The sequence below is a fragment of the Callorhinchus milii genome, unplaced genomic scaffold, assembly GCF_018977255.1.
Source record: "Callorhinchus milii isolate IMCB2004 unplaced genomic scaffold, IMCB_Cmil_1.0 Scaffold2, whole genome shotgun sequence".
Lineage (NCBI taxonomy): Eukaryota > Metazoa > Chordata > Chondrichthyes > Chimaeriformes > Callorhinchidae > Callorhinchus > Callorhinchus milii.
This window is the reverse complement of record NW_024704743.1, coordinates 3136233-3158558: the sequence shown is the minus strand read 5'-3', so window position 1 is coordinate 3158558 and position 22326 is coordinate 3136233. Positions and strand designations below refer to the sequence as shown.

At 48.0% G+C, this 22326-nt stretch overlaps 1 protein-coding gene across 1 annotated transcript; it reads left to right on the top strand.

Annotated features, from left to right (window-relative positions):
• The first annotated feature begins 2828 nt into the window (after positions 1 to 2828).
• LOC121848159 (diacylglycerol O-acyltransferase 1-like) lies at positions 2829 to 22163 on the top strand. The gene is made up of 3 exons (XM_042332564.1): positions 2829 to 3171; positions 13684 to 13771; positions 22119 to 22163. The coding sequence occupies exons 1-3, from the start codon at positions 3062 to 3064 to the stop codon at positions 22161 to 22163; spliced, it is 243 nt and encodes an 80-aa protein (XP_042188498.1). The 5' UTR covers positions 2829 to 3061.
• Positions 22164 to 22326: the final 163 nt, after the last annotated feature.

The following is a 22326-nucleotide window of genomic DNA, read 5'->3' as shown; positions in this document are numbered from 1 at the left end:
CCCTTCGTCTCACTCCCTCCCTTCCTATTTTCAGGTCTCTGCTGAAGACCTTTCTTTCCGTTCGCCCACAAATATACAGTCAATTCACTTTACAGTGTGTTCTGTGAAGCGCTTTGGGACGTCCTCTCCCGACGTGAAAAGCGCTATATCAAATGCAAGGATTATTATTATTATTATTATTATTTTCGACCGCACCTTTGGTCACCTTCCCCCACCCCCCCCCCACCACCCCCCGCCCCACCCCCCGGCTCGACCCCGGGATCCGTGACTGTGAAGCGCTCTCTGAGACGCCGTCCGGCGCGGAGGGCGCGGTATAAATCCGCGTTGCTGTTGTTGTCGTCGTATTTTGTGGGCGAAAATGCGGCAGCCAATTGCATGCAGCGACGTGCCACAAACAGTCGTGGACTGAGCGACCAAATTATTATTATTTCTTTTTTTCAGGAGGGATTATTACCCCCAGAAAAGCGATCCACCAATCGGTGGATTGACAACCGGGTTCCTACTTACTGCGAGACAAACAACAAGTTGCATTTATATATATATATATTTATACATTATAGCGCCCTTCACGTGGGTTAGCGCTTGACAGTGACGGAGCCTGATCCCGAGCCGGGGGGCGGGGGAGAGGGAAGGGGGAGGTGACCGTAATCACGATCAAAAGGGAAAGTCTTTAGGCGTGATTTGAAAGTGCAGAGGGAGGGATTGATGGAAAGAGTTCCAAAGTTTCGGGGCGTAGTGACTGAAGGCGCAACCGCCGATGGTGGAGCAGAGGAGCTGAGGGACGAAGAGGCGGTGGGTGGAGGCAGCCAAGCGGAGGCAGCGGAGAGAGGAGCAAGCAAATCGGAGAGGTGGGGAGGTGCGAGGGCATGAAATGATATGAAAACGACTGAGAGTATCGTGAAACCGATCCATTCGGTGATTGGAAAATTCTGTACACTGTTCGGTGTCTGAAAGGCACTGTCCAGCGCCTCGTGACGCACTCCCGACGTGAAAGGCGTGATACAAATGTAATCTTGTTGTTGTTGTTGTTGTTGGAACCAGCGGAGCCCGGCGAGGACCGCTGCGATGGGGGTGATGGAGTTTTGTGCGGGTGAGGAGGGGATGCAGTTCTGATTTAGTTGTATTTTGTGTACGGGGGGGAGCGAGGGAAGACCAGCGAGGTGCGTGGCGGAAGGAAACCCTCGTTTCTTGCCCAGTCCGGGAAACGAACCCGGGTCCTTTGGTTTGCCTGGACGAGCGCTCTTGCCACTGAGCCGCAGCAAGAGTATAATCAGAGAAGGGCTTTGAGATGTCTCAAGGATGTGGTAACATGCTGTATCAAATGCAAGGATTATTATATTTTATTCTAGATTGATTGGATGAGCATGGATCCAAACAGAGACTCACACAAAGTATGAATGCCTGTTTTCCAAGTCCTGCACAAACACAAGGGATGGGATTGCCCATTCCCCCCCCCCCCCCCCAAAGCATCATGCTCCATATCCTGCCACAAGCTTTAATATAGTTCAGCAGCTAATCAATGTTTACACGGTGTACACTTGTAGCAGTTACAATTCTATTTTTGAGGTCAGTTTTGCGGTATTTCTGAACAGATTTCTTAATTAAGAATTCGGAAATCTGTGACGGTAACTGATGGGAATACTGCTCCACCTCAGTCTAATTCTGGACTATTATTCCCTCGAGATTAACAAGCGTAACATGCATGACTTACAATATATATGAAACGCCCTTTGTGTAAGATAACGTCTCAGAGCTCTGTATCTCCACCTGACAGTTACCAGACAGACAGGCTTCATTTACGAATAGTATTAACAATTTAAGAAGATACAAAGGTGGCATCTTTCTTAGAAAGGTAAAGAAAGACTGACTGATCGAGCAGAAGCTAATGTACGTGCAGCTTTTGGATCAGGAAATGTAAATCTCTCAAAGTCTTGTGGCTTAGCAATCTCTGATTCAAGGAAGTGGTGATACCACAACAACAACAACAAGATTCCATTTATAAAGCGCCTTTCACGTCAGGAGGACGTCCCAAGGCGCTGCACAGTTGGGTCATGACCCGAGCAGGGGGGAAATGGTCAGGGTGAGGGGAGAGAAGGGAGGGAGCGAGGAGGGGGAAGAGAGTCGAGAGGGGAGCTGAAGGCTCGGTCAAAGAGAAAAAGTGAAAAAGTGATAGCGAAGCAATGGGTCCTTATAATAATCCCTCCAAAACAAAACGATAATAAATTGGTCATTTTCAACCCACGCCTGTTTGTGTGTGGGACATTGCTGTGCGCAATTGGCTGCCGCGTTCGCCCACAAACATACAGTCAATTCACTCTACAGTGTGTTCTGTGAAGCGCTTTGGGACGTCCTCTCCCGACGTGAAAAGCGCTATATCAAATGCGAGGATTATTATTATTATTATTATTATATCAAATGCGAGGATTATTAAGAGGGGGCCCACAAACAGCCGCAAGGCAAATGCCCGATTTTATGCCCGGGCGACAGCCGAAAATTCTCAACAACAAAAACAACTTGCACTTGCACAGCCCCACCCACAAAGCAAGATAGCGGCTGCGCGCGCAGCGAGGGGTGTCCGGAAGTCGAGGCTGCGCGCGCAGTGAGGGGAGCCCGGGGGTAGATGCTGCGCGCGCAGTGAGGGGAAACGCTGGGATCGGGGCTGCGCGCGCAGTGAGGGGAGCGCGGGCGGGTAGTGGGGGAGGGTGGAGGCTGCGCGCGCAGTGAGGGGAGCGGAGGTAGAGGGTGCGCGCGCAGTGAGGGGAGCGCGGGGGTGGCGGGGGGTGGGGTAGAGGCTGCGCGCGCAGTGAGGGGAGCGGTGGTAGAGGGTGCGCGCGCAGTGAGGGGAGCGCGGGATGAGGGCGGGCAGCGCGAGAGCCAACCAACCGTTAAAGCGCCTCGCGGAGAACGGCGGCGGCGACGACGACTCGCGCGGGAGAGACGCTGCCGATAGACTCGGTTCAGACTCGAAGTGACTCGAAGACGCTGAAGAGGGGCTCTTCGGAGCCGGTTATCGTTCCCCCTCTCTCACACCCACCCACGGGCCAGAGGGTGAGGAGAAGACATGAGCGGCTCAGCCAAGAGGCGAGCGGCGGCTCCGAAGGTGGCGAGGAGCCCCAGCCTGAGGCGGGAGGAGCGGAAGCCAGAGGAGGGCAGCCAGGCGGCCTGGCTCAGGTACTGCCCCCGTGCCCCCCCCCACCACCATGTACACTGCGATATACCCCTCCCCGTGTGTGCTGTGATATACCCCTCCCCGTGTACACGCTGTGATATACCCCTCCCGTTGCGCGCTGTGATATACCCCTCCCCGTGTCCTGTGATATACCCCTCCCCGTGACACACTGTGATATACCCCTCCCTGTGCTGTGATATACACCTCCCCGTGTGTGTGCTGTGATATACCCCTCCCCGTGTACACACTGTGATATACCCCTCCCCGTGTACACACTGTGATATACCCCTCCCCGTGTGTGCTGTGATATACACCTCCCCGTGTACACGCTGTGATATACCCCTCCCCGTGTGTGCTGTGATATACCCTCCCCGTGTACACACTGTGATATACCCCTCCCCGTGTGTGCTGTGATATACCCTCCCCGTGTACACACTGTGATATACCCCTCCCCGTGTACAAGCTGTGATATACCCCTCCCCGTGTGTGCTGTGATATACCCTCCCCGTGTACACACTGTGATATACCCCTCCCCGTGTGTGCTGTGATATACCCCTCCCCGTGTACACGCTGTGATATACCCCTCCCCGTGTACACGCTGTGATATACCCCTCCCCGTGTGTGCTGTGATATACCCCTCCCGTGTGTGCTGTGATATACCCTCCCGTGTGTGCTGTGATATACCCCTCCCCGTGTGTGCTGTGATATACCCCTCCCCGTGTGTGCTGTGATATCCCCGTGTGTGCTGTGATATACCCCTCCCCGTTGTACACGCTGTGATATACCCCTCCCCGTGTACACGCTGTGATATACCCCTCCCCGTGTGTGCTGTGATATACCCCTCCCCGTGTGTGCTGTGATATACCCCTCCCCGTGTACACGCTGTGATATACCCCTCCCCGTGTACACGCTGTGATATACCCCTCCCCGTGTACACGCTGTGATATACCCCTCCCCGTGTACACGCTGTGATATACCCCTCCCCGTGTACACGCTGTGATATACCCCTCCCCGTGTGCGCGCTGTGATATACCCCTCCCCGTGTGCGCGCTGTGATATACCCCTCCCCGTGTGCGCGCTGTGATATACCCCTCCCCGTGTGCGCGCTGTGATATACACCTCCCCGTGTGCGCGCTGTAATATACCCCTCTCCGTGTACACGCTGTGATATACCCCTCCCCGTGTGTGTGCTTTGATATACCCCTCCCCATGTACATGCTGTGATATACCCCTCCCCGTGTACATGCTGTGATATACCCCTCCCCGTGTACACGCTGTGATATACCCCTCCCCGTGTACACGCTGTGATATACCCCTCCCCGTGTACACGCTGTGATGTACCCCTCCCCGTGTACACTCTGTGATGTACCCCTCCCCGTGTACACACTGTGATGTACCCCTCCCCGTGTACACACTGTGATGTACCCCTCCCCGTGTACACACTGTGATGTACCCCTCCCCGTGTGCGCTGTGATATACCCCTCCCCGTGTGCGCTGTGATATACCCCTCCCCGTGTACACGCTGTGATATACCCCTCCCCGTGTACACGCTGTGATGTACCCCTCCCCGTGTACACACTGTGATGTACCCCTCCCCGTGTGCGCTGTGATATACCCCTCCCCGTGTGTGTGCTGTGATATACCCCTCCCCGTGTACACGCTGTGATATACCCCTCCCCGTGTACACACTGTGATATACCCCTCCCCGTGTGTGTGCTGTGATATACCCCTCCCCGTGTGTGTGCTGTGATATACCCCTCCCCGTGTACACACTGTGATGTACCCCTCCCCGTGTGCGCTGTGATATACCCCTCCCCGTGTGCGCTGTGATATACCCCTCCCCGTGTGTGCTGTGATATACCCCTCCCCGTGTACACACTGTGATATACCCCTCCCCGTGTGTGTGCTGTGATATACCCCTCCCCGTGTGTGCTGTGATATACCCCTCCCCGTGTGTGCTGTGATATACCCCTCCCCGTGTGTGTGCTGTGATATACCCCTCCCCGTGTACACACTGTGATATACCCCTCCCCGTGTACACACTGTGATATACCCCTCCCCGTGTACACACTGTGATATACCCCTCCCCGTGTGCGCACTGTGATATACCCTTCCCCGTGTGCGCGCTGTGATATACCCTTCCCCGTGTGCGCGCTGTGATATACCCTTCCCCGTGTGTGTGCTGTGATATACCCCTCCCCGTGTGTGTGCTGTGATATACCCCTCCCCATGTGTGCTGTGATATACCCCTCCCCGTGTGTGTGCTGTGATATACCCCTCCCCGTGTACACACTGTGATATACCTCTCCCCGTGTACACACTGTGATATACCCTTCCCCGTGTGCGCGCTGTGATATACCCTTCCCCGTGTGCGCGCTGTGATATACCCTTCCCCGTGTGCGCGCTGTGATATACCCCTCCCCGTGTGCGCGCTGTGATATACTCCTCCCCGTGTGCGCACTGTGATATACCTCTCCCCGTGTGCGCACTGTGATATACCCCTCCCCGTGTGCGCACTGTGATATACCCCTCCCCGTGTGTGCACTGTGATATACCCCTCCCCGTGTGCGCACTGTGATATACCCCTCCCCGTGTACACACTGTGATATACCCCTCCCCGTGTACACACTGTGATATACCCCTCCCCGTGTACGCACTGTGATATACCCCTCCCCGTGTGCGCACTGTGATTTCCCCTTCCCCGTGTGCGCGCTGTGATATACCCTTCCCCGTGTGCGCGCTGTGATATACCCTTCCCCGTGTGCGCGCTGTGATATACCCTTCCCCGTGTGTGTGCTGTGATATACCCCTCCCCGTGTGTGTGCTGTGATATACCCCTCCCCGTGTACACACTGTGATATACCCCTCCCCGTGTACACACTGTGATATACCCTTCCCCGTGTGCGCGCTGTGATATACCCTTCCCCGTGTGCGCGCTGTGATATACCCTTCCCCGTGTGCGCGCTGTGATATACCCCTCCCCGTGTGCGCGCTGTGATATACCCCTCCCCGTGTGCGCGCTGTGATATACCCCTCCCCGTGTGCGCGCTGTGATATACCCCTCCCCGTGTGCGCGCTGTGATATACCCCTCCCCGTGTGCGCGCTGTGATATACCCCTCCCCGTGTGCGCGCTGTGATATACCCCTCCCCGTGTACACGCTGTGATATACCCCTCCCCGTGTGCGCACTGTGATATACCCCTCCCCGTGTGCGCTGTGATATACCCTCCCCGTGTACGCGCTGTGATATACCCCTCCCCGTGTACGCGCTGTGATATACCCCTCCCCGTGTGCGCGCTGTGATATACCCCTCCCCGTGTGTGCTGTGATATACCCCTCCCCGTGTGCGCGCTGTGATATACCCCTCCCCGTGCGCGCTGTGATATACCCCTCCCCGTGCGCGCTGTGATATACCCCTCCCCGTGTGCGCGCTGTGATATACCCCTCCCCGTGTGCGCTGTGATATACCCCTCCCCGTGTGCGCGCTGTGATATACCCCTCCCCGTGTGCGCGCTGTGGACGGGGTTGTGCAGCCCTCGCCTTTCCCATTGAAGGCAGTTGGATTGAGCGCCTGATCCGGTTCATCGTGTGTCACGGCGTGAAGGCTGGACGTTGCCTTTGCTGTGGACTGCCGGATGCTTATGTGCACAACGCCTGGGCTTCAGGGAGTGAGTGAGGAGTGTGTGGGTATTGCGGCAGGGCGAGCTGGTTGGAAGTGAGCGCCCAGATTTAACTGACCCAGATGTTGGAGCTGCTGTGCAATTCTGTGCCTGTGTTAATGGGACAGAAGAAGCCTAGAAATGGGACCGCGAGAATAAGCTGTAGTTTGGAATGAACACCAACTGCTGGAACCTCCCAACCAACTCAACACTTGGAGAATGAGTTAACAACCGTGGAGACGGGGGGGGCGGGGAAAGGGGGAAAAAAGTTTGCTATAATACGGTAGCCGTGTGAGATCGTACCTTCTGTAAAAATGAGTCATCTGTTCTGTTTAGGTACCATTAGCAGTAAGAAAGTGGAGAGATGAAGAGGAAAGATGAGTGTAACCACAGCAGATTGATTCAGCGTTCCGGACAGTTAAGACCCATCCTACCAGCGAGACAGCACTGAGACTATAGCAACAGTAAAATCCCAGCAACTAGAGAGAAGTAGGAATGAACAGTATCAGTGGATGTGATGCAGATAAACGCAAGGTACTGCACTTAAGAAATAAAAAGTAGGGTTGGGGGGTGGGGGCGGTTTGGGCTATTCTAAAGGATAGAGGGATTAAGTGATATGGCGATAGGGCGGGTAAATGGAATTAGGTTAGAAGAACAGCCATGATCTTATTAAATAATGGGGCAGGCTCGAGAGGCCGAATGGCCTACTCCTGCTCTTACACCTTATGGATTTATGGGGTGTTTGGGTACATGCTGAGGGGGGGAGAAGCTGAGAGCCGTAGAGATGTCAACAACAACAACAAATTACATTTTATAGTACCTTTCACATCCCAAGGCGCTGGACAGTCAGGGGTTGGGATCAGGAGGGTGATCGAGGCGCAATCGTAGAGGAGTGTCTTGAAGGAGTTCAGAGACGGAGGGAGTCGAAGGGATGTGAGATAGAGTTCCAAAGAGTGGTGGGGCAGTCAGGACAGGGGACATGGAGCATGGCCAGGACCCGCTGCACGGACATGCTTATATGGAGTTATCAGGTCACAGAGGTAGGGAGGAGCAAGGTCTTGGAGGGCTTTGAAGCAAGCAGGAGGATTATGAACTCTACCCTCTTTTATTTACGTTAGTTAATTTGTTGCTCACAATGTCAACACAATATGAGATGGCAATATATAATGCTGTATCATATTGCAGAATCAGTTCGACCATGTCACTGTAACATAGGAGGGTTCAAATTGCCCGTGCAATGCAGAGGCAAGCAGTGAGTGTGAATCCCAGCGTTAGCGGGTGTGCTATGAGGAACAATTTAGATGAGACCGTGCTCTTTAGCCTCGAAGAACAATGACTCGGGGGTGGGGGGGGGGTGGGGGGGGGGGGGGGTATCTTATAAAGGTATGTAAGAGTTTAAATGGATTTGAGAAAGTAAACCCAGAACAGTGCTAACAGTGAGATACACCAAGGCAACAGCTTCAAGGTTATGAATAACGATAATCCTTGCATTTAACCCTTACCTGAAGGGCAGTTTGAGGACAGAAGACAGGAAGTATTTCTTTCCACAAAAGGGGCAACTAACAGTTAGACTGGAGATGCCAGGACGAGTGGTTGAGACCAGGACACTGGATTCTCTTAGAAAGCAGCTTGATGGTATAAAGGGAGGATGGTCGAGTGGGAATTCTAAAACAATGAGATCAAATGGGTTGCCTTTTGATCAAGTGCTCCGGGACACTACCCCGCATAAATACAGCTTCTTCTTGTTTCAATGCGAAACGTTTGTGTTCTCATGTGAGGACCAAAAGGGTTGAGTCGGAGCATTCGGGGGAGCAGATAAACGATAGTGTCGGTAATCAGAGTAGCAGCCACAAGATCCACATAAGGAGCAACGTAAGGGTCACAGATTTTCTGAGGAATTGTAACCTTCAGCATGCCTCCAGACGTTGAACGAAAGTTAGAGAACAGAAGACATTCAGGTAAGCCAGAGTTTTGGAAAGGTCTCTTTAGGAGTGTGGTGAAAGGAGGTGGAGTTATAAACTGCCGCCTGCAAAGTAGCCCTTGTGCTGGAGATTAATTGTTCATCTGCCTTCACTGCTGAAAGGGTTCCCCATCTTTTCTCAGAGTTTAATATCTACAATTCAATTGTAATTTCAAAGCCGGTTCTTTTTTTAAGAGAAACCGATTTCATGCTAAGTTTAAGCGTTTTCCACAATTCTATATGATCTTGCATTTTAAGAGTCCTGCAGAGCAGTGGTTAGCACACTCGCCTTGCAAGCGAGAGGACTCGGGTTCGATTCCCAGGCAGTTTCCTTTCTCCACTCGCCTCTGTTTATCTAGCAGCAAGTAGGAACACAGTTGCTAGTTGATTACTAGTGGATCACTTTCCGGGGGAAAAAAAATATTTTTTAAAAAAAAATTGGTCACGCAATCTACGACTGTTTGTGGGACACTGCTGTGCTCAATGGGCTGCCGTACTTCGTCCCCAAAATACAATCAATCCACTTTACACTGTATACTGCGAGACGTCTCAAGGATGTGATAAGGCACTTTATCAAATGCAAGGATTATTATTATAAGACAAAATTATCTCAGGTGAAGACATTTAGGTGACATTTTAGGCTTTTCAAGGTGAATTCCAGCAAGGCTTGAATGTGCCCCTACCCTTTTCTCCCCAGTCTCTCTTCGGTGAACATGCCTGAGTGTAATTGCTCCCTCCCCCCCCCTTTCCTGTGGTGTTGGAATTCCTTTCACTCTGGTCAGACTTCATAGGAACAAATTGCACTCTGGTTTCCTTTCATTTGTGGGGGAGGAAAGAAGTTTTCTAGTACAAATGTCATGTTTTGGGATATAAATATCCAGGGATCCAAGGTCTGTGAGCTATTTTGAAGGCCCAAAAGATAAGCGGAATCTGAACCTTTCCTGCCTCATTACCATTCGTCCCTGTTGCCATTAAGTTTTAAGTAAATGAGTATAGAGCAACCTTAGCCCAATTGCTACAGCAAAAGGTAGTACTGAATTCTCAGCCTTATTGAGCAAGGACCACAGGATGCTGTTAATATTACACACGTTCTGTAAACTCTACTCAGATTCAATTCAATAATAATAATCTTGCAATTTAATCTTTAATCTTAAAATGCATTTTAAGCTTTAATCTGCAATTTACAATTTTCACGTCTAGAAGACGTGAAAAGCGCTATATCAAATTCAAGGATTGTTATTATATTATTTGATATAGCGCCTTATCACGTTTTAGACATTTCAAAATGCACATCACAGAATATACTTTAATATACCCTCTGCACTTCTGGCAGTCTGTTGCTGATTTCCCACTCCTTTCTTCTGATTCTGGTGGTAAAGCCTGTAGCCATCATCCCTACCCTCTGGGAATCCCTTCCAAAACCACTTCACCATTCTACCTCTCTCTCTCAAGACTGGTTTGGTATGAAAAAGCCACACCCTACCGTCTTCACATCAGAATTTCATAAAAAATTTATTTTAAACGAATTCCGTGTCATGGCCACTAGTTTCTTTCCTGGCCTGTTCTGGTCTTTAATTACTCTCTGGGTAAATAACTACTTCCTGATGTATGTTCTCAAATTGCTCTTTACACTAAACTGTAAACCTATGTCTTCTTGTTGGAATTTCTTGGTGTAGTGATTTCACATTCATGTGAAGCTTGGGTTGAAAGCAGGGTTTCGGTGCTTGTTTAAGGCAGCTTAAGGTATGAATTTCGTATCCTGGATTATGCAACGAGAACAAAATTACATTTGTATAGCATCTTTCACGTCGGCAGGACGTCCCAAGGCACTGGACAGTCAGTTCCAGACCCGAGCTGGGGGGGGGGGTTGGATTTTTGGAGGGTGGAGGGCAGGGTGGGGGGGGGGAAAGGGGGATCGAAAGCACAGTTGAAGAGGAGGGTCTTGAAGGAGACAAGGGAGGGAGTGAGGCGAAGGACTGTGGGATGGAGTTCCAGAGAGTGGGGCCAGAGGGGCAGAAGGCCAAGTACTGATGCACTCTACTATCTTGGCACAAGCCTTTGTTTAGATCAGTATTTCTATTGGTTTCTGTGACCTCCTAACCCCCCTACCGTCCTGCCCACTCCCTCTGCTCAGCGGGCTCCGGACTGCTTCACGTCTCCTGCCTCGCCCGCCCCACTATGGGCAGTCCTTCTGCCACTCTGCCCCCACCCTCTGGAACTCCATCCCGCAGTCCCTCTGCCTCACCTCCTCTCTTGCCTCCTTCAAGACCCTCCTCTTCAACCGTGCTTTCGATCACCCTGCTCCCCCCCCCCCCCCCACCCTGCCCTCCACCCTCCCCACTCCCGACCCTCAGCTCGGGTCCAAAACACTGACTGCGCCTCGGAACGTCCTCCTGACGTGAAAGGCACTATACAAATGTTGTTGCTAGTTAACCTTTCTTTCTGCAACTGACCTTCGTACTGTGCATATAATCATTGGTTAATTTAAGGTAGACTGAAAATGCTGTAGTGCTGTGTTGTAGAAGGTACTGTGCTTCAGAAGAGAAGTTGAACAGAGATTCACGATTGTGTCTGTTCAGGTGGATATTGCACAATTTGTGACGCTATTGGAAAAGGGAAGGGACTTTATTTTCGGTGGTATCCTGGCTGACGATGCCTCCTGATGAATTATAATTCACTTTGTAGCTGTTTGTGGAGCCTAACTGTACTCAAACTGTACTGCATTTGCCCACTAAAACATGGAATTAATATGATAATTACATGTCAAGCCCTTAGAGGTGTTTTGACCTGAAAGGAGTGATACTTAAGGCAGTCACTCTAATGGGGCCAATCAGACTTTGCCAACTCAAGCTTACATCAACTCCGTCTTGTGCAAGCTTATCTGATTGGGATAGGCTCTGTGGAACGTGCAAAAAAATTACCTTTTTTCTATTTACTCCACACGCCTGATAATAGTCCCTCCAAAAAAAATTGGTCATTTTCAATCCACGACTGTTTGTGGGACGCTGCTGTGCGCAATTGGCTGCTGCATTTCACTCACAAATATACAGTCGTTTCACTTTAGTCTTCTGTGAAGCGCTTTGAGATGTCTAGAAGACGTGAAAAGCACTATATCAAATGCAAGGGTTATTATTATTGTTATAACAAGAGATCAGTGGGCAGAATCTACCCCCAGTGAGCAATGGCAGGAATCCCTGGCCCTCCAAGTCCTCTCGATGAGCCATAGTGGGCTGGTCTGTCAACAGCAGTGCCCTGGACTAGAGTTCAGGAACCAGACTGAGATGGCCATAGAGTGGGGCTCGATTCTGATATTCCATTACTATGCATGTTGCCTTGAAGCCAGTTCAAGGAGCCCAAGGAGATTCTGTTACCTTTTCTTCTGCCCTAAGAGGATAGTCATTACATTGGCGTTCTTGTGAATTGCATTGACCCTTTCCCGCATTAGGACAGGAGTTCTAGACATAATAAGCCTCTTGTTTTCCATAAGCAGTTTTGTAAGCTATGGCTTTTAATGAATGGATTGATATTTCTGTCTGTTAGTGATCTCTCTCTTTTTAAACTGTCTGAAGGCTTCTGTGATGCAAAAAAAGCTTTAAATGTTCCTGTAATTGGAATGATAGCATTGGAGCACTCATTCATGGCTTTCTCAGTGAGGGTCAACAGATGGAAAAGCACCATCTAATTGCTTAACTGCAGCGGAATCCTGTAGCTTATTGGTTAGAGCATTCGTCTCACAAGCGAGAAGACTTGGTTTGGATTCCCAGGCATCGCAAGATGTTAGGCAAGTTTCTGCTGTGTGCAATTGGTTGCTGCTTTGCGCCCACAAAATATATATTCAATTTACTTTACGGTATATCCTGTGAAGTGCTTTGAGACATCTAGAAGACTTGATAAGGCGCTATATTAATATGCAAGTATTATTTTCTAGTAACTACATCCAGATGCTGGTTGGTGTAAGGTGTGGCTGAACCCAGACATTGGTGATTTGTTATGAAGCTACTTAGTTATTTATTAATTGTGCATGGAGCCAACCACTCTGTCTGGTGGGGAAAAAGTGAAGCTTCCTGTATAAATTAATCTTTTTTTTTTGTGAATTGTCAGCCTCGACTGAGCTCAAATTCCATCGTGGGGCTACAACTCCAGCTTTTGACTTGGAGGCAAGAGAGTTAGACTGTGCACCTCTGTGCACTGCCATGTCAGCCTGCAAATGGTCACTCACCACAGTTCATCACAGGGGCAACCGTAACTACAATGCACACATGCATTGCCCTGTGATGAACTTTGAAACTATTTAATCCTTGCATTTGATATAGCACTTCGATATCAAACGCAAGAATTGTTATTATCTGTCTTTGAAACGTCTCAAAGCGCTTCATGGAATATACTGCAAATAGGATTGACTGTATTTTGTGGGAAAAACCGTTGTTCACATCATCCTGACCTATCACCCCACCTCCTATGGTGGAAGGGGATTCGGCTGTACATTGGCAATGAGGGGCAGAACTAATTGTAAAATATTTATTTGTTGGGATTAGTACAGTTCAAAGGATTTAAGTCCCAATTGTTTATAGTGTCCTAGAGTATTGTCCAGCACAGAAAGCCATCTCTGCTGGTGTTCGCTCTCCCACTGGAGCGCTCTACTGTAATCCCGTTCCCTGCTCTCTCCCCATCAGAGAGTATGGTGCTCGCTCCCCCGCTAGAGCTCTCTAGTTCCAGTCTCCATACTCTTTGATATCTTCCCTCAGGTATTTATTTAAAATTCTGCTAACTACTCTGCATCTGTGAATTGTAGTTACAGTTGCCCCTGGCTACTCAGTTGTCTAGTCAAACCTCATCTGGATCTTCGTGCTCCTGTTAAGAAAATGTGGACTGACTTTTGCTTTCCTCTGTCCTAGTTGTCACAGGCTGCAGGAGTCGTTGCTCAGCTCAGCAAGTGGATACAGTAATTACAGAGGAATCCTCAACTGGTGCGTGGTAATGCTGGTGAGTTATGTTCCAACAGCGGAACTATCTAGCGGGGAAATGGAGGCTGTGGTCTTAACTCTTGAACCCAGATAAAGAATTAACCGGTGGAAAACAACAACTTGCATTTAAGTAGTCTGGAACCTGTATCAATTCTTCCCTGAATTACTAATCCCACTTACCACCTCTCTCCCCAGCTGCTTTTCCAGTTTTCTTTTGAACAATTTTGTTGATTTGGCCTCAATTCCATATCCTAACTAACAAGATTCTGAGTGAAGAAATGCCTCCTGACCTCTTTCCCCAGTTTTCGACACCTTTTATCACTGATTTCCCAACTCATTGATTCCCGGAGTCTCATTTATTTTGCTTCAGGTTTCCATTTATTCTTTGATTGCTTCAGACGTTTTAGTATTGTGTCAGCTGAAGTAGCTGCCAAAATGTTGTCATTTTCCTGCTAATTTTAGCTATGGTTCTGCTTCTGATGAGGAACAGTTGTCCTGTGCAAATAATTCACCCCAAATAACTTTTGCAATGGCATTAGCTAACTGGGTGGTGTTTCTTTACAAAATTCAATGACAGACTTAACAACTGGCATCTCTTATTTCTCTAACAACAAGCATGCATATGTATATAGTGGCTTTCACATTGTGGGTGGGGGGGTGGATCTCAAGGCATTGTACACAGCTGACTGCTCATGCAAGCTCAGGCAGGGTGGGGGGGAAGAGCGGGCTGAGGTTCAGTATCGGTGACCAAAAGAACAGCTGCGAAGAGATGGATCTTCATGTCATTGCCCTACAAAATGTACGCTCCCTTTCCAATAAGTTCTCTCTGTCAATGATCTCATCGTTGATGGGAACATTGATATCCTCGCCAATTGCGAACAGCGGGGTCCCACAAACAGTCATGGATTGACTAGTAATGATAATAATCAATAATATAATAATCCTTGCAGCACCTTATGTCGTCGAGACGTCTGAAAGGGCACTTCACAGAAGCAATTGGCTACTACCTTTCATCCACAAAATATGCAGTCAATCCGCTTTACAATATATTCTGTGAAACATGATAAGGCGCTATATCAAATGTGAAGATTATTATTATTTCTGTACAATGCATCGCATGGCCTTCTGCTGATCATAGATTTCTCATTCTAAGAGAATGGATGAGCCAAAAAGAACTCCAAAATATAGGATTAGCAAATATATAAGTTCAGAAGAGGATTGAATGGGGTATTTTGGGGAAACATTTGACAGTACAGTTGAGTCTGGAGGGGAATAGTGTCAGACAAGGGAGTGCAATAGTACTTTGCATTTCCTCTGTTCCTTGTAGCCTATGATGCAATGCAAAGTCACAAGTAGAATGTGCTAAAGTCGAGACAAAATCTCATGCATTTAAAAAGTCACTTGTGCACGAAGAAAATTATGCATACATTTCACGGCTGTAGAGAATGTGGTCATTGCTACTGCTCGCTTTGAGAGCTGCCAGTCTTTCTTAAAGAATGGGGTCTTAAATCTTTTTTTCTCTTCATCTGTGTTACAAAATAAATTCTATTTCACCGTGGGCTGTGCTGTAGTGAAATGCCACTACAAGAGGTCTTGGGAAATGTTAGACAATTGGGAAATACCATTTTATTGTTTTCTCCTCACTCCTCCTTTACTAGCTTCAAGGTGAGATACCTGGCAATGGAATGTCAGAATCGAGCCAGCCCTCTGGCGGTTTCTAGACCGGTTCCTGAACCAGGTGGGTCCTCGGTATTCCAGGGCATTGCTGATTACCGCACAGCCAGCCTAGCTCATCGGAAGGGCAGACCATTCACTGGGGCAGGGAGTCATCCCACTCAGCTCCTGTTAACCCTGCAAGCCAAAGCCTTAATGGGTAGGGTGGACCAGTGGGAAACCTTGCTGGACAGTAATATCAGCAAGCAATGGTGTTTTAGCTGGTTAGACTCCAGCAGTTACCCCAGTGCACATTTTGGGCTCCCCAAGCCTTGGCTCTTGTCAACCTGTGCTACATTCTTGGAGGTGCAATCTGATTAGGTGTTAAACCTGCTCAAGTGGATTTTAAAGGCCCCCTGGTACTACTCAAAGAGACACAAATTTCCCTGGATATCCTTGCCAACAATCCCCAGATAAAATTGGTCGCTCACTTTGTGATTGTTTTGTGGGACTACATTGTGCAAATTTGGCTGCTGTGTTCGCCTACAAATAGTCTGTTGCCTGTTTTTTGAGAAATATCCCAAATTTGTTTGTGTTGCCTTTAGTCACCATTACCATTTGTCTCTGGCATCGTCCTCCTGATTTGCAGGCAGGAGGAGGCAGTTTGTGTTTTGAGAGCAGTTCTTCTGGTGTTTGGAAGAAATGTTGTGCATGTGTGGTGTGGATGAGAGAGAGAGAGGCAAAGAGCAAGACCCAACAGCTGTTAATCAGGGGGCTGTTTCTCAAGTTCTTGTCTCAACTTTACCATCTACACTGGCCAACATTCTTCCAAGTCGATTGCCAAATATATTCACTCAATCAGCAACTGTTTGTGGGGCACTGCTGTGTGCAGTTGCCTGCCTCGTGAATTGACTGTACATTTTGTTGGCGAAACGCAGCTGCCAATTGCGCACAGCAGTGTCCCAAAACAGTTATGGATTGAGTGACCAAATTATTATTATTTTTATATTTTTATTTTTTGAAGGGATTATTACCCTGGAAAAGCGATCCACCAATCTAAGTTCCTACTTGCTGCTAGATGAAACAGAGGCATGTGGAGTAAGGAAACTTGCCCAATGTTTCACCCTGACCCTGCCCGGGAATCAGACCCCGGTTCTCTCACTTGCGAGGCGAGTGCTCTAACCACTACGCTACAGGACTCCAAAGTTTCCTTCAAAGCTTGGATCGGGAGTGAAACATTCCATTCATTTCTTCCCTCATTCAGGGATTTCACTTCCATTGAGCAGTGATCAGATCATGAATGCTCCCGGTCTGAAGGACTCGGAAGCCTGTCTGAAAATTTAAACGGAGGCAACTCCTGTGTGCCTTTTTAAACCCAATTTTCAGTGTTGTTTGGTTATATCAAATGGAGGGCATATTATTTAGCAGTTGCAACTATTGGGTTAGACTTTTAACTAAAGCCACTATTTAGCAAGCTTCCTTATGCTCGCAGTTTAAAATTGATTGTTTTAATTGTCAAGGCAACCAAAAGGCAAGACAATTGCCTAGACAGGCCACTTGCTGTCAAAGCGAATGCAAAAGAACTTTGTATTCCAGCAACGTAGCAGGCTTCCTTCAGTATCAAAGGAGTTTTCTATGGTTAACCATCCGCTTTCTTCAGCAAGCAGAGCATTGGCACTCCAGCACTTGGCATCTGATTGACACTAGCTTTGGTTTCTGCTTGGCTCACTTGGTCTTGCTCTCACCTTTCGGGGCAAATGGTTGTGTTCAAGTCGGGTCAAGGCTGCCACTGTCAACTCAGTACTGAGGGGATTGCTGCATTGTCAAAGGCGCTGTCCTTTGGGTGAGGTTTAACCTACATCCTGTCCGTGCCTAGTCGGAATGGTTGTTAAAGATCTCGCAAGATCTATTGGTCTATTGGTCATTCACCTGGCAGTTTGTGGGATCTTGCAGCACAGAAACTGCTTGTCGCTTTTGCTCATGAAACACACTACTTGACTGTAATTACTGAGTTACATCAACAGGAAAAGGTATTATGTAAATACAAGTAGTGCTTGAGCTTCGGGGTGGGGTGTGGGGGGGTGGGGTTGGCAAGGGCATCTTGGAACTAGGCTAACTCGAAGGTGACATGCTTGGTAACAGAATACCGGAATCCAGTCTACCCTCTGTGCGGTCTCTCGTCTGGATCCTGAGCCAGGCAGGTCCACAGTACTCCAGGGCACTGCTGATGACAGCACAACTCAGCCTGGTTCATCGGCAGGCCTTGGAGGGGATTCTTCACAATCTGCTCCCATTAACCTTGCAAGCCCTAATGGAACGCTTAATAACAAACTATATGGCTTTAGCTGGTTAAAGTCCAACAGTACACTCTAGGACAGCCACACCTTGGCTCTCATAAATCTGTGCCTGACACTTTCTGGGATTGAGTAAGTGGGGCGTGTCCCTCCAGAAAGAGTACATATTCCGTTCCAGACACAGGGAAATCCCCATGAGTACGGCATTATGTGGAACTCTGTCTGGTTTGGATACTCCAGCATGGTGATGAGTTTGCAGCTGATTTTTTTAAAAAAAAAAGTTGTGAAGCATTTTATAACAACAACTTGCACTTATAGAGTGCCCCTCGCGCAGGGTAGCGTCCCAGAGCGCTTGACTGGCTGAGCACAAGGCCGAGCTGGGTGGCAGTTGACCGAAGGCCCCGTCGAAGAGGAAGGTCTTTAGGCGCGAGGTGAAGATGGGGAAGGAAGGGGCAAGGCAGGATGCTAGAGGAAGAGTGTTCCAGAGTTTTGGGGCGTAGTGGCTGAAAGCGCGGCCACCAATAATACCAAATATTTTACCTTCTGTTTAGGTTTTATTCCACCTAAACGATTGCGCTATGCTGCTCCACCTATTGTAAAGAATGTTGCCTTCAACACTTTGGTTCTATCAAACCAAGACAAAGGTTGCCTTTATCAATCGCCTGGTACGAAGGTTATCTTCATTCTGCTTCCTGTTTTATTTCTGACCATTTCACTTGTGAGGGTTGTTGACTCAATTTCTGAGGGCCACGGGTTAACCACAGATTCAAGGGAGCATTTATTTGCTAATGAAATCTTTGACTAATCCTACCCAAGATGTCACACTGGCTGGAGCATTGCTATTGCGGGCTTTCGTTTATGGAATGTATATCCGAACCATTGAGCGAGCAGAGCACAAATTCACTATGGCTGCTACCAGGTGTCAGCTGGCACAGATAGCTGCACTCTTGCCTTTTGGTTGCAAACAGCCATGAAGTAAAGACTGACTTTTATGTTTGTCTGGATTGTTGGCCAGGGCACTGGGGAAAAATTCCCGTCTCTGTCATACAGGATGTTTAACATCTACCTGAACAGACACAAATGGGACCTCAGTTTAACGTCCTATCTGAAGGATAGCACGTCTCACCCTCCCCTTCATACTGTGCTGGAGTGTGAACCCATGAGCTCAGAGTCCTCAACCTGGAGCTCAAACCCACAAACTCCTGACCAAAGATGAGCACTACTGACTGAGTCTAACTGACACAATGATGTGTTTGGGCTGTCTTACGGTATATTTGTAATCGTGGAGTCCTGTAGCGTATTTGTTAGAGCACTCGCCTCGCAAGCGAGAGGACCCGGGTTTGATTCCTGGGCAACGTGAAACCTTAGGCAAGTTTCCTTACTCCACACGCATCCATTTACCTAGCAGTAATTAGGAACCCGGTTGTTAGTCGATTGGTGAATCGCTTTCTGGGGGTAATAATACAATAATAATTTGGTCATTCAATCCACGACTGTTTGTGGAGCGCTGCTGTGTGCAATTGGCTGCTGCGTTTTGCCCGTAAAATATACAGTCAATCCACTTCACAGTATATCCTGTGAAACGCTTTGAGACATCTCAATGACGAGATAAGCTGCTTTATCCAATGCAAGGATTCTTATTATTATTTGGTGCAATTGCCACAGGAGTTGGGGGAGTACAGGGGCCCTGAAAACTTGCAGTGATTGAGTGCGGTGTCAGCCGGTTTTCCTTCCATTTCCTGTGGAGAGTGTAGGAAAAAGGGATTTGGCGGTTTATCTTGTGTTTGCTGCAGAGTGCAGCTGCCATCTGTTCTCTTTCTGGAGCTTCAATGCGACTCAGCAAGCAATTTGAGAAAAATTGAAAGGTTATGGTGCAGAGGATCTTGTTTTGTTGGCCCTATTGCTGCCATGTCGTAATGTAACCCCAGTAAGTGGATGTTCCTGGGAAGGAACCAGTTACGGTGACCTATGGTTCAGATCCAATTCATTATGGAAGCCTTCCACAAAATACACAGTCACTCCACTTTACAGTATATTCTGTGAAGTACGTTGAGACATCTCGAAGACGTGATAAGGTGCCATATAAAATGAAAGCATTATTATTACCCAAAAGGTAATTTTTTAATTGGAACAAGTTTTGTTAATAATAATCCTTGCATTTGATATGGCGTCTTATTATGTCTTCCAGACGTCTCAAAGGTCTTCACAGAATATAACGCCAGTAAGGGAGGTTGAGGCCAGGGCACCAAGGCCAAAAAGAAAAATGGTCACACAATCCGCAGCTGTTTGTGGGACACTACTGTTTGCAATTGGCTGCCATGTTTGGCCCACAAAGTACACAGTCATTACAATTTACAATATATTCTGTAAAGCGATTTGAGACGTATCAACAACGTGATAAGGTACTCTATCAAATGCACAGATTATTATTATTATTAATGGGTTTGTAGTTCTTTGATACGTGCAGTGCCAGACATGTTACTGGGAATAATCTGACAACACACTGATGATCATTAAACTTTCAGAAGTGATTTACATTCAGTTTTGCACGTAACTGCACCCTTTCTGATTAGTAAGTGGCTCAAGCAGCCCTGATATATTCTGACTATAGGAGAAGCGGATTAACCCTTTACACTCACAAATAAAAGGTCGGGGTGGTCTTCCGCGGTGGGAAACTTTCAATTCCACTATGCCCTCGCTCTCTGAAATTGCCACACACCCTCTTCCTGTTTTCTAACCTATTTCCAACTATTCTTCCTGTTCTCTTAACAGTAATATTAATCCTTGCATTTGATATAGCACTTTTCACATCTTCTATATCCTGTAACATGAATTGACCGTATATTTGTGGGCGAAACGCGGCAGCCAATTGCGCACAGCAGCGTCCCACAAACAATTGTGGATTGAAAATTTTTTTTTTTTTGTTTTGTAGGGATTATTATTTAGGAGTGTGGAGTAAGGAAACTTGCCCAAGGTTTCACCCTGCCTGGAATTGAACCCAGGTGTCTCTTCCTCCTTTCCTTGTCTCTCTCTCCCCACCCCCACCCCCCACACACACACACACACCAACTTGCTTGTAGACACTTCACACTCGTTCCGTGAAGTGCTTTGAAACCCATTGCACACAGGATAAAGAGCTATGTTGCACTTTCCAGAGACGATTTTGTAATGAACTGCCCTTTTGTTATAATTCCGAGAATTGAATTGACTGGGTGTGATACGGGTGTGCCTGTTGAGTTAATATGTCAGTGGTTGTAGCTTAGGGGTTAGAGGCTCATCTCGCAAGCGAGATGACCTAGCCTCAATTCCCAAGCAGGGCGTAATATCAGGCAAGTTTTGTCACTCCACTCGCCTCTGTTTACCTAGCAGTAATTAGGAACCTGGTTGTTAGTCGATTGGCAGATCACTTTTCTGGAGGTAATAATCCCTTCAAATAATAATAATGTGATGACTCAATCCACGACTGCCGTGTGCAATTGGCCGCCGGATTTCTCCTGCAAAATATACAGTCAATTCACTTCATAGTATGTTCAGTGAAGCGCTTTATAAGACGTCTCAAAGATGTGATACGGTGCTATAATCAAATGCAAGGATTATTATTGCCTGCTTCCGCCACTACCTCTCCCCTTAGCCCGCCAAGACACTCTTCTACACTTTTAGTACATCCAGGCTCAACTACACCAACTCCCTGCTCGCCGGTCTCCCCGATCTCACCTACACAAGCTGCAGACTATCCAGACGTGTCCTCTCCCTCAACAGACTCTTATGCTCCCATTCTTGATTGGCTTCCCAGGCAGTTTGAGTTCAAGGTCATTTCTTTCAAATCCCTTCTCGGTCTCACCCCCCGCTTCCTCTGAGACCTCAAACTATTCCAACAGGGCTGCTCCCTCCGCTATGAATCATGTGCCCCGCCGTATCTGTACGTCGTTCCAATGTGAAAGGCGCTATAGCAATGTAATTTTGTTGTTCTTGTTATCTGTCCTACCATCGTCAGGTGGGCTTTCATCCCCCGCACTCTGGAACTCCATCCTGGAGTCCCTCTGACTTGCTTCCTCATTCAATATTCATCTCAAGACCGCTTTGACCTTCCCTCTCAGCTGCCCAGCCAGCATTTGTTGAGCACTTTGAGACATTCTCCCAACGTGAAAGATACTATATAAATGTAAATTGTATTGCATTGTTCGAGGTGCGTGAAACCAAGGTCCCATCTGCCTATTCAGGTGAATATTAAAGATCCCATGTATTCATCAAATAGAGGGAGTTTCTCTCAATGTCCTGGCCAACGATCCTCCAGAGAAAAAAAGATGGTGGCTGTGTGTTAGACGTTGCTGTGTGCCAATTGGCTGCTATCCTACAATTAGTACACTTTGCATCTGACACATTTTAGTACTGTTTTATTAACTTGTCCTTTCTTTGCAGGTCTTGAGCAATGCCCGTCTTTTTCTAGAGAATCTCATTAAGTAAGTGCAGCTTTTACTAAATCATTCAACTCCTCCACAATAACTGCTATTTAGTAAAACGTACTGTTCTGTATTAATAATAATTCCTACAGATGAGCCAACCTGACCTGTGTTGCCATCAGCAGTGAATTGGAATACTACGGACTCGCCTGTCTCAGGACCCGATC

Coding starts and splice junctions, on each gene's coding strand:
- LOC121848159 (XM_042332564.1), top strand. CDS start 3,062: ATGAGCGGCTCAGCCAAGAGGCGAGCGGCGGCTCCGAAGGTGGCGAGG. Junction 3,172..13,683: donor AGCCAGGCGGCCTGGCTCAG/GTACTGCCCCCG, acceptor CCTCTGTCCTAG/TTGTCACAGGCTGCAGGAGT. Junction 13,772..22,118: donor ACTGGTGCGTGGTAATGCTG/GTGAGTTATGTT, acceptor CTTTCTTTGCAG/GTCTTGAGCAATGCCCGTCT.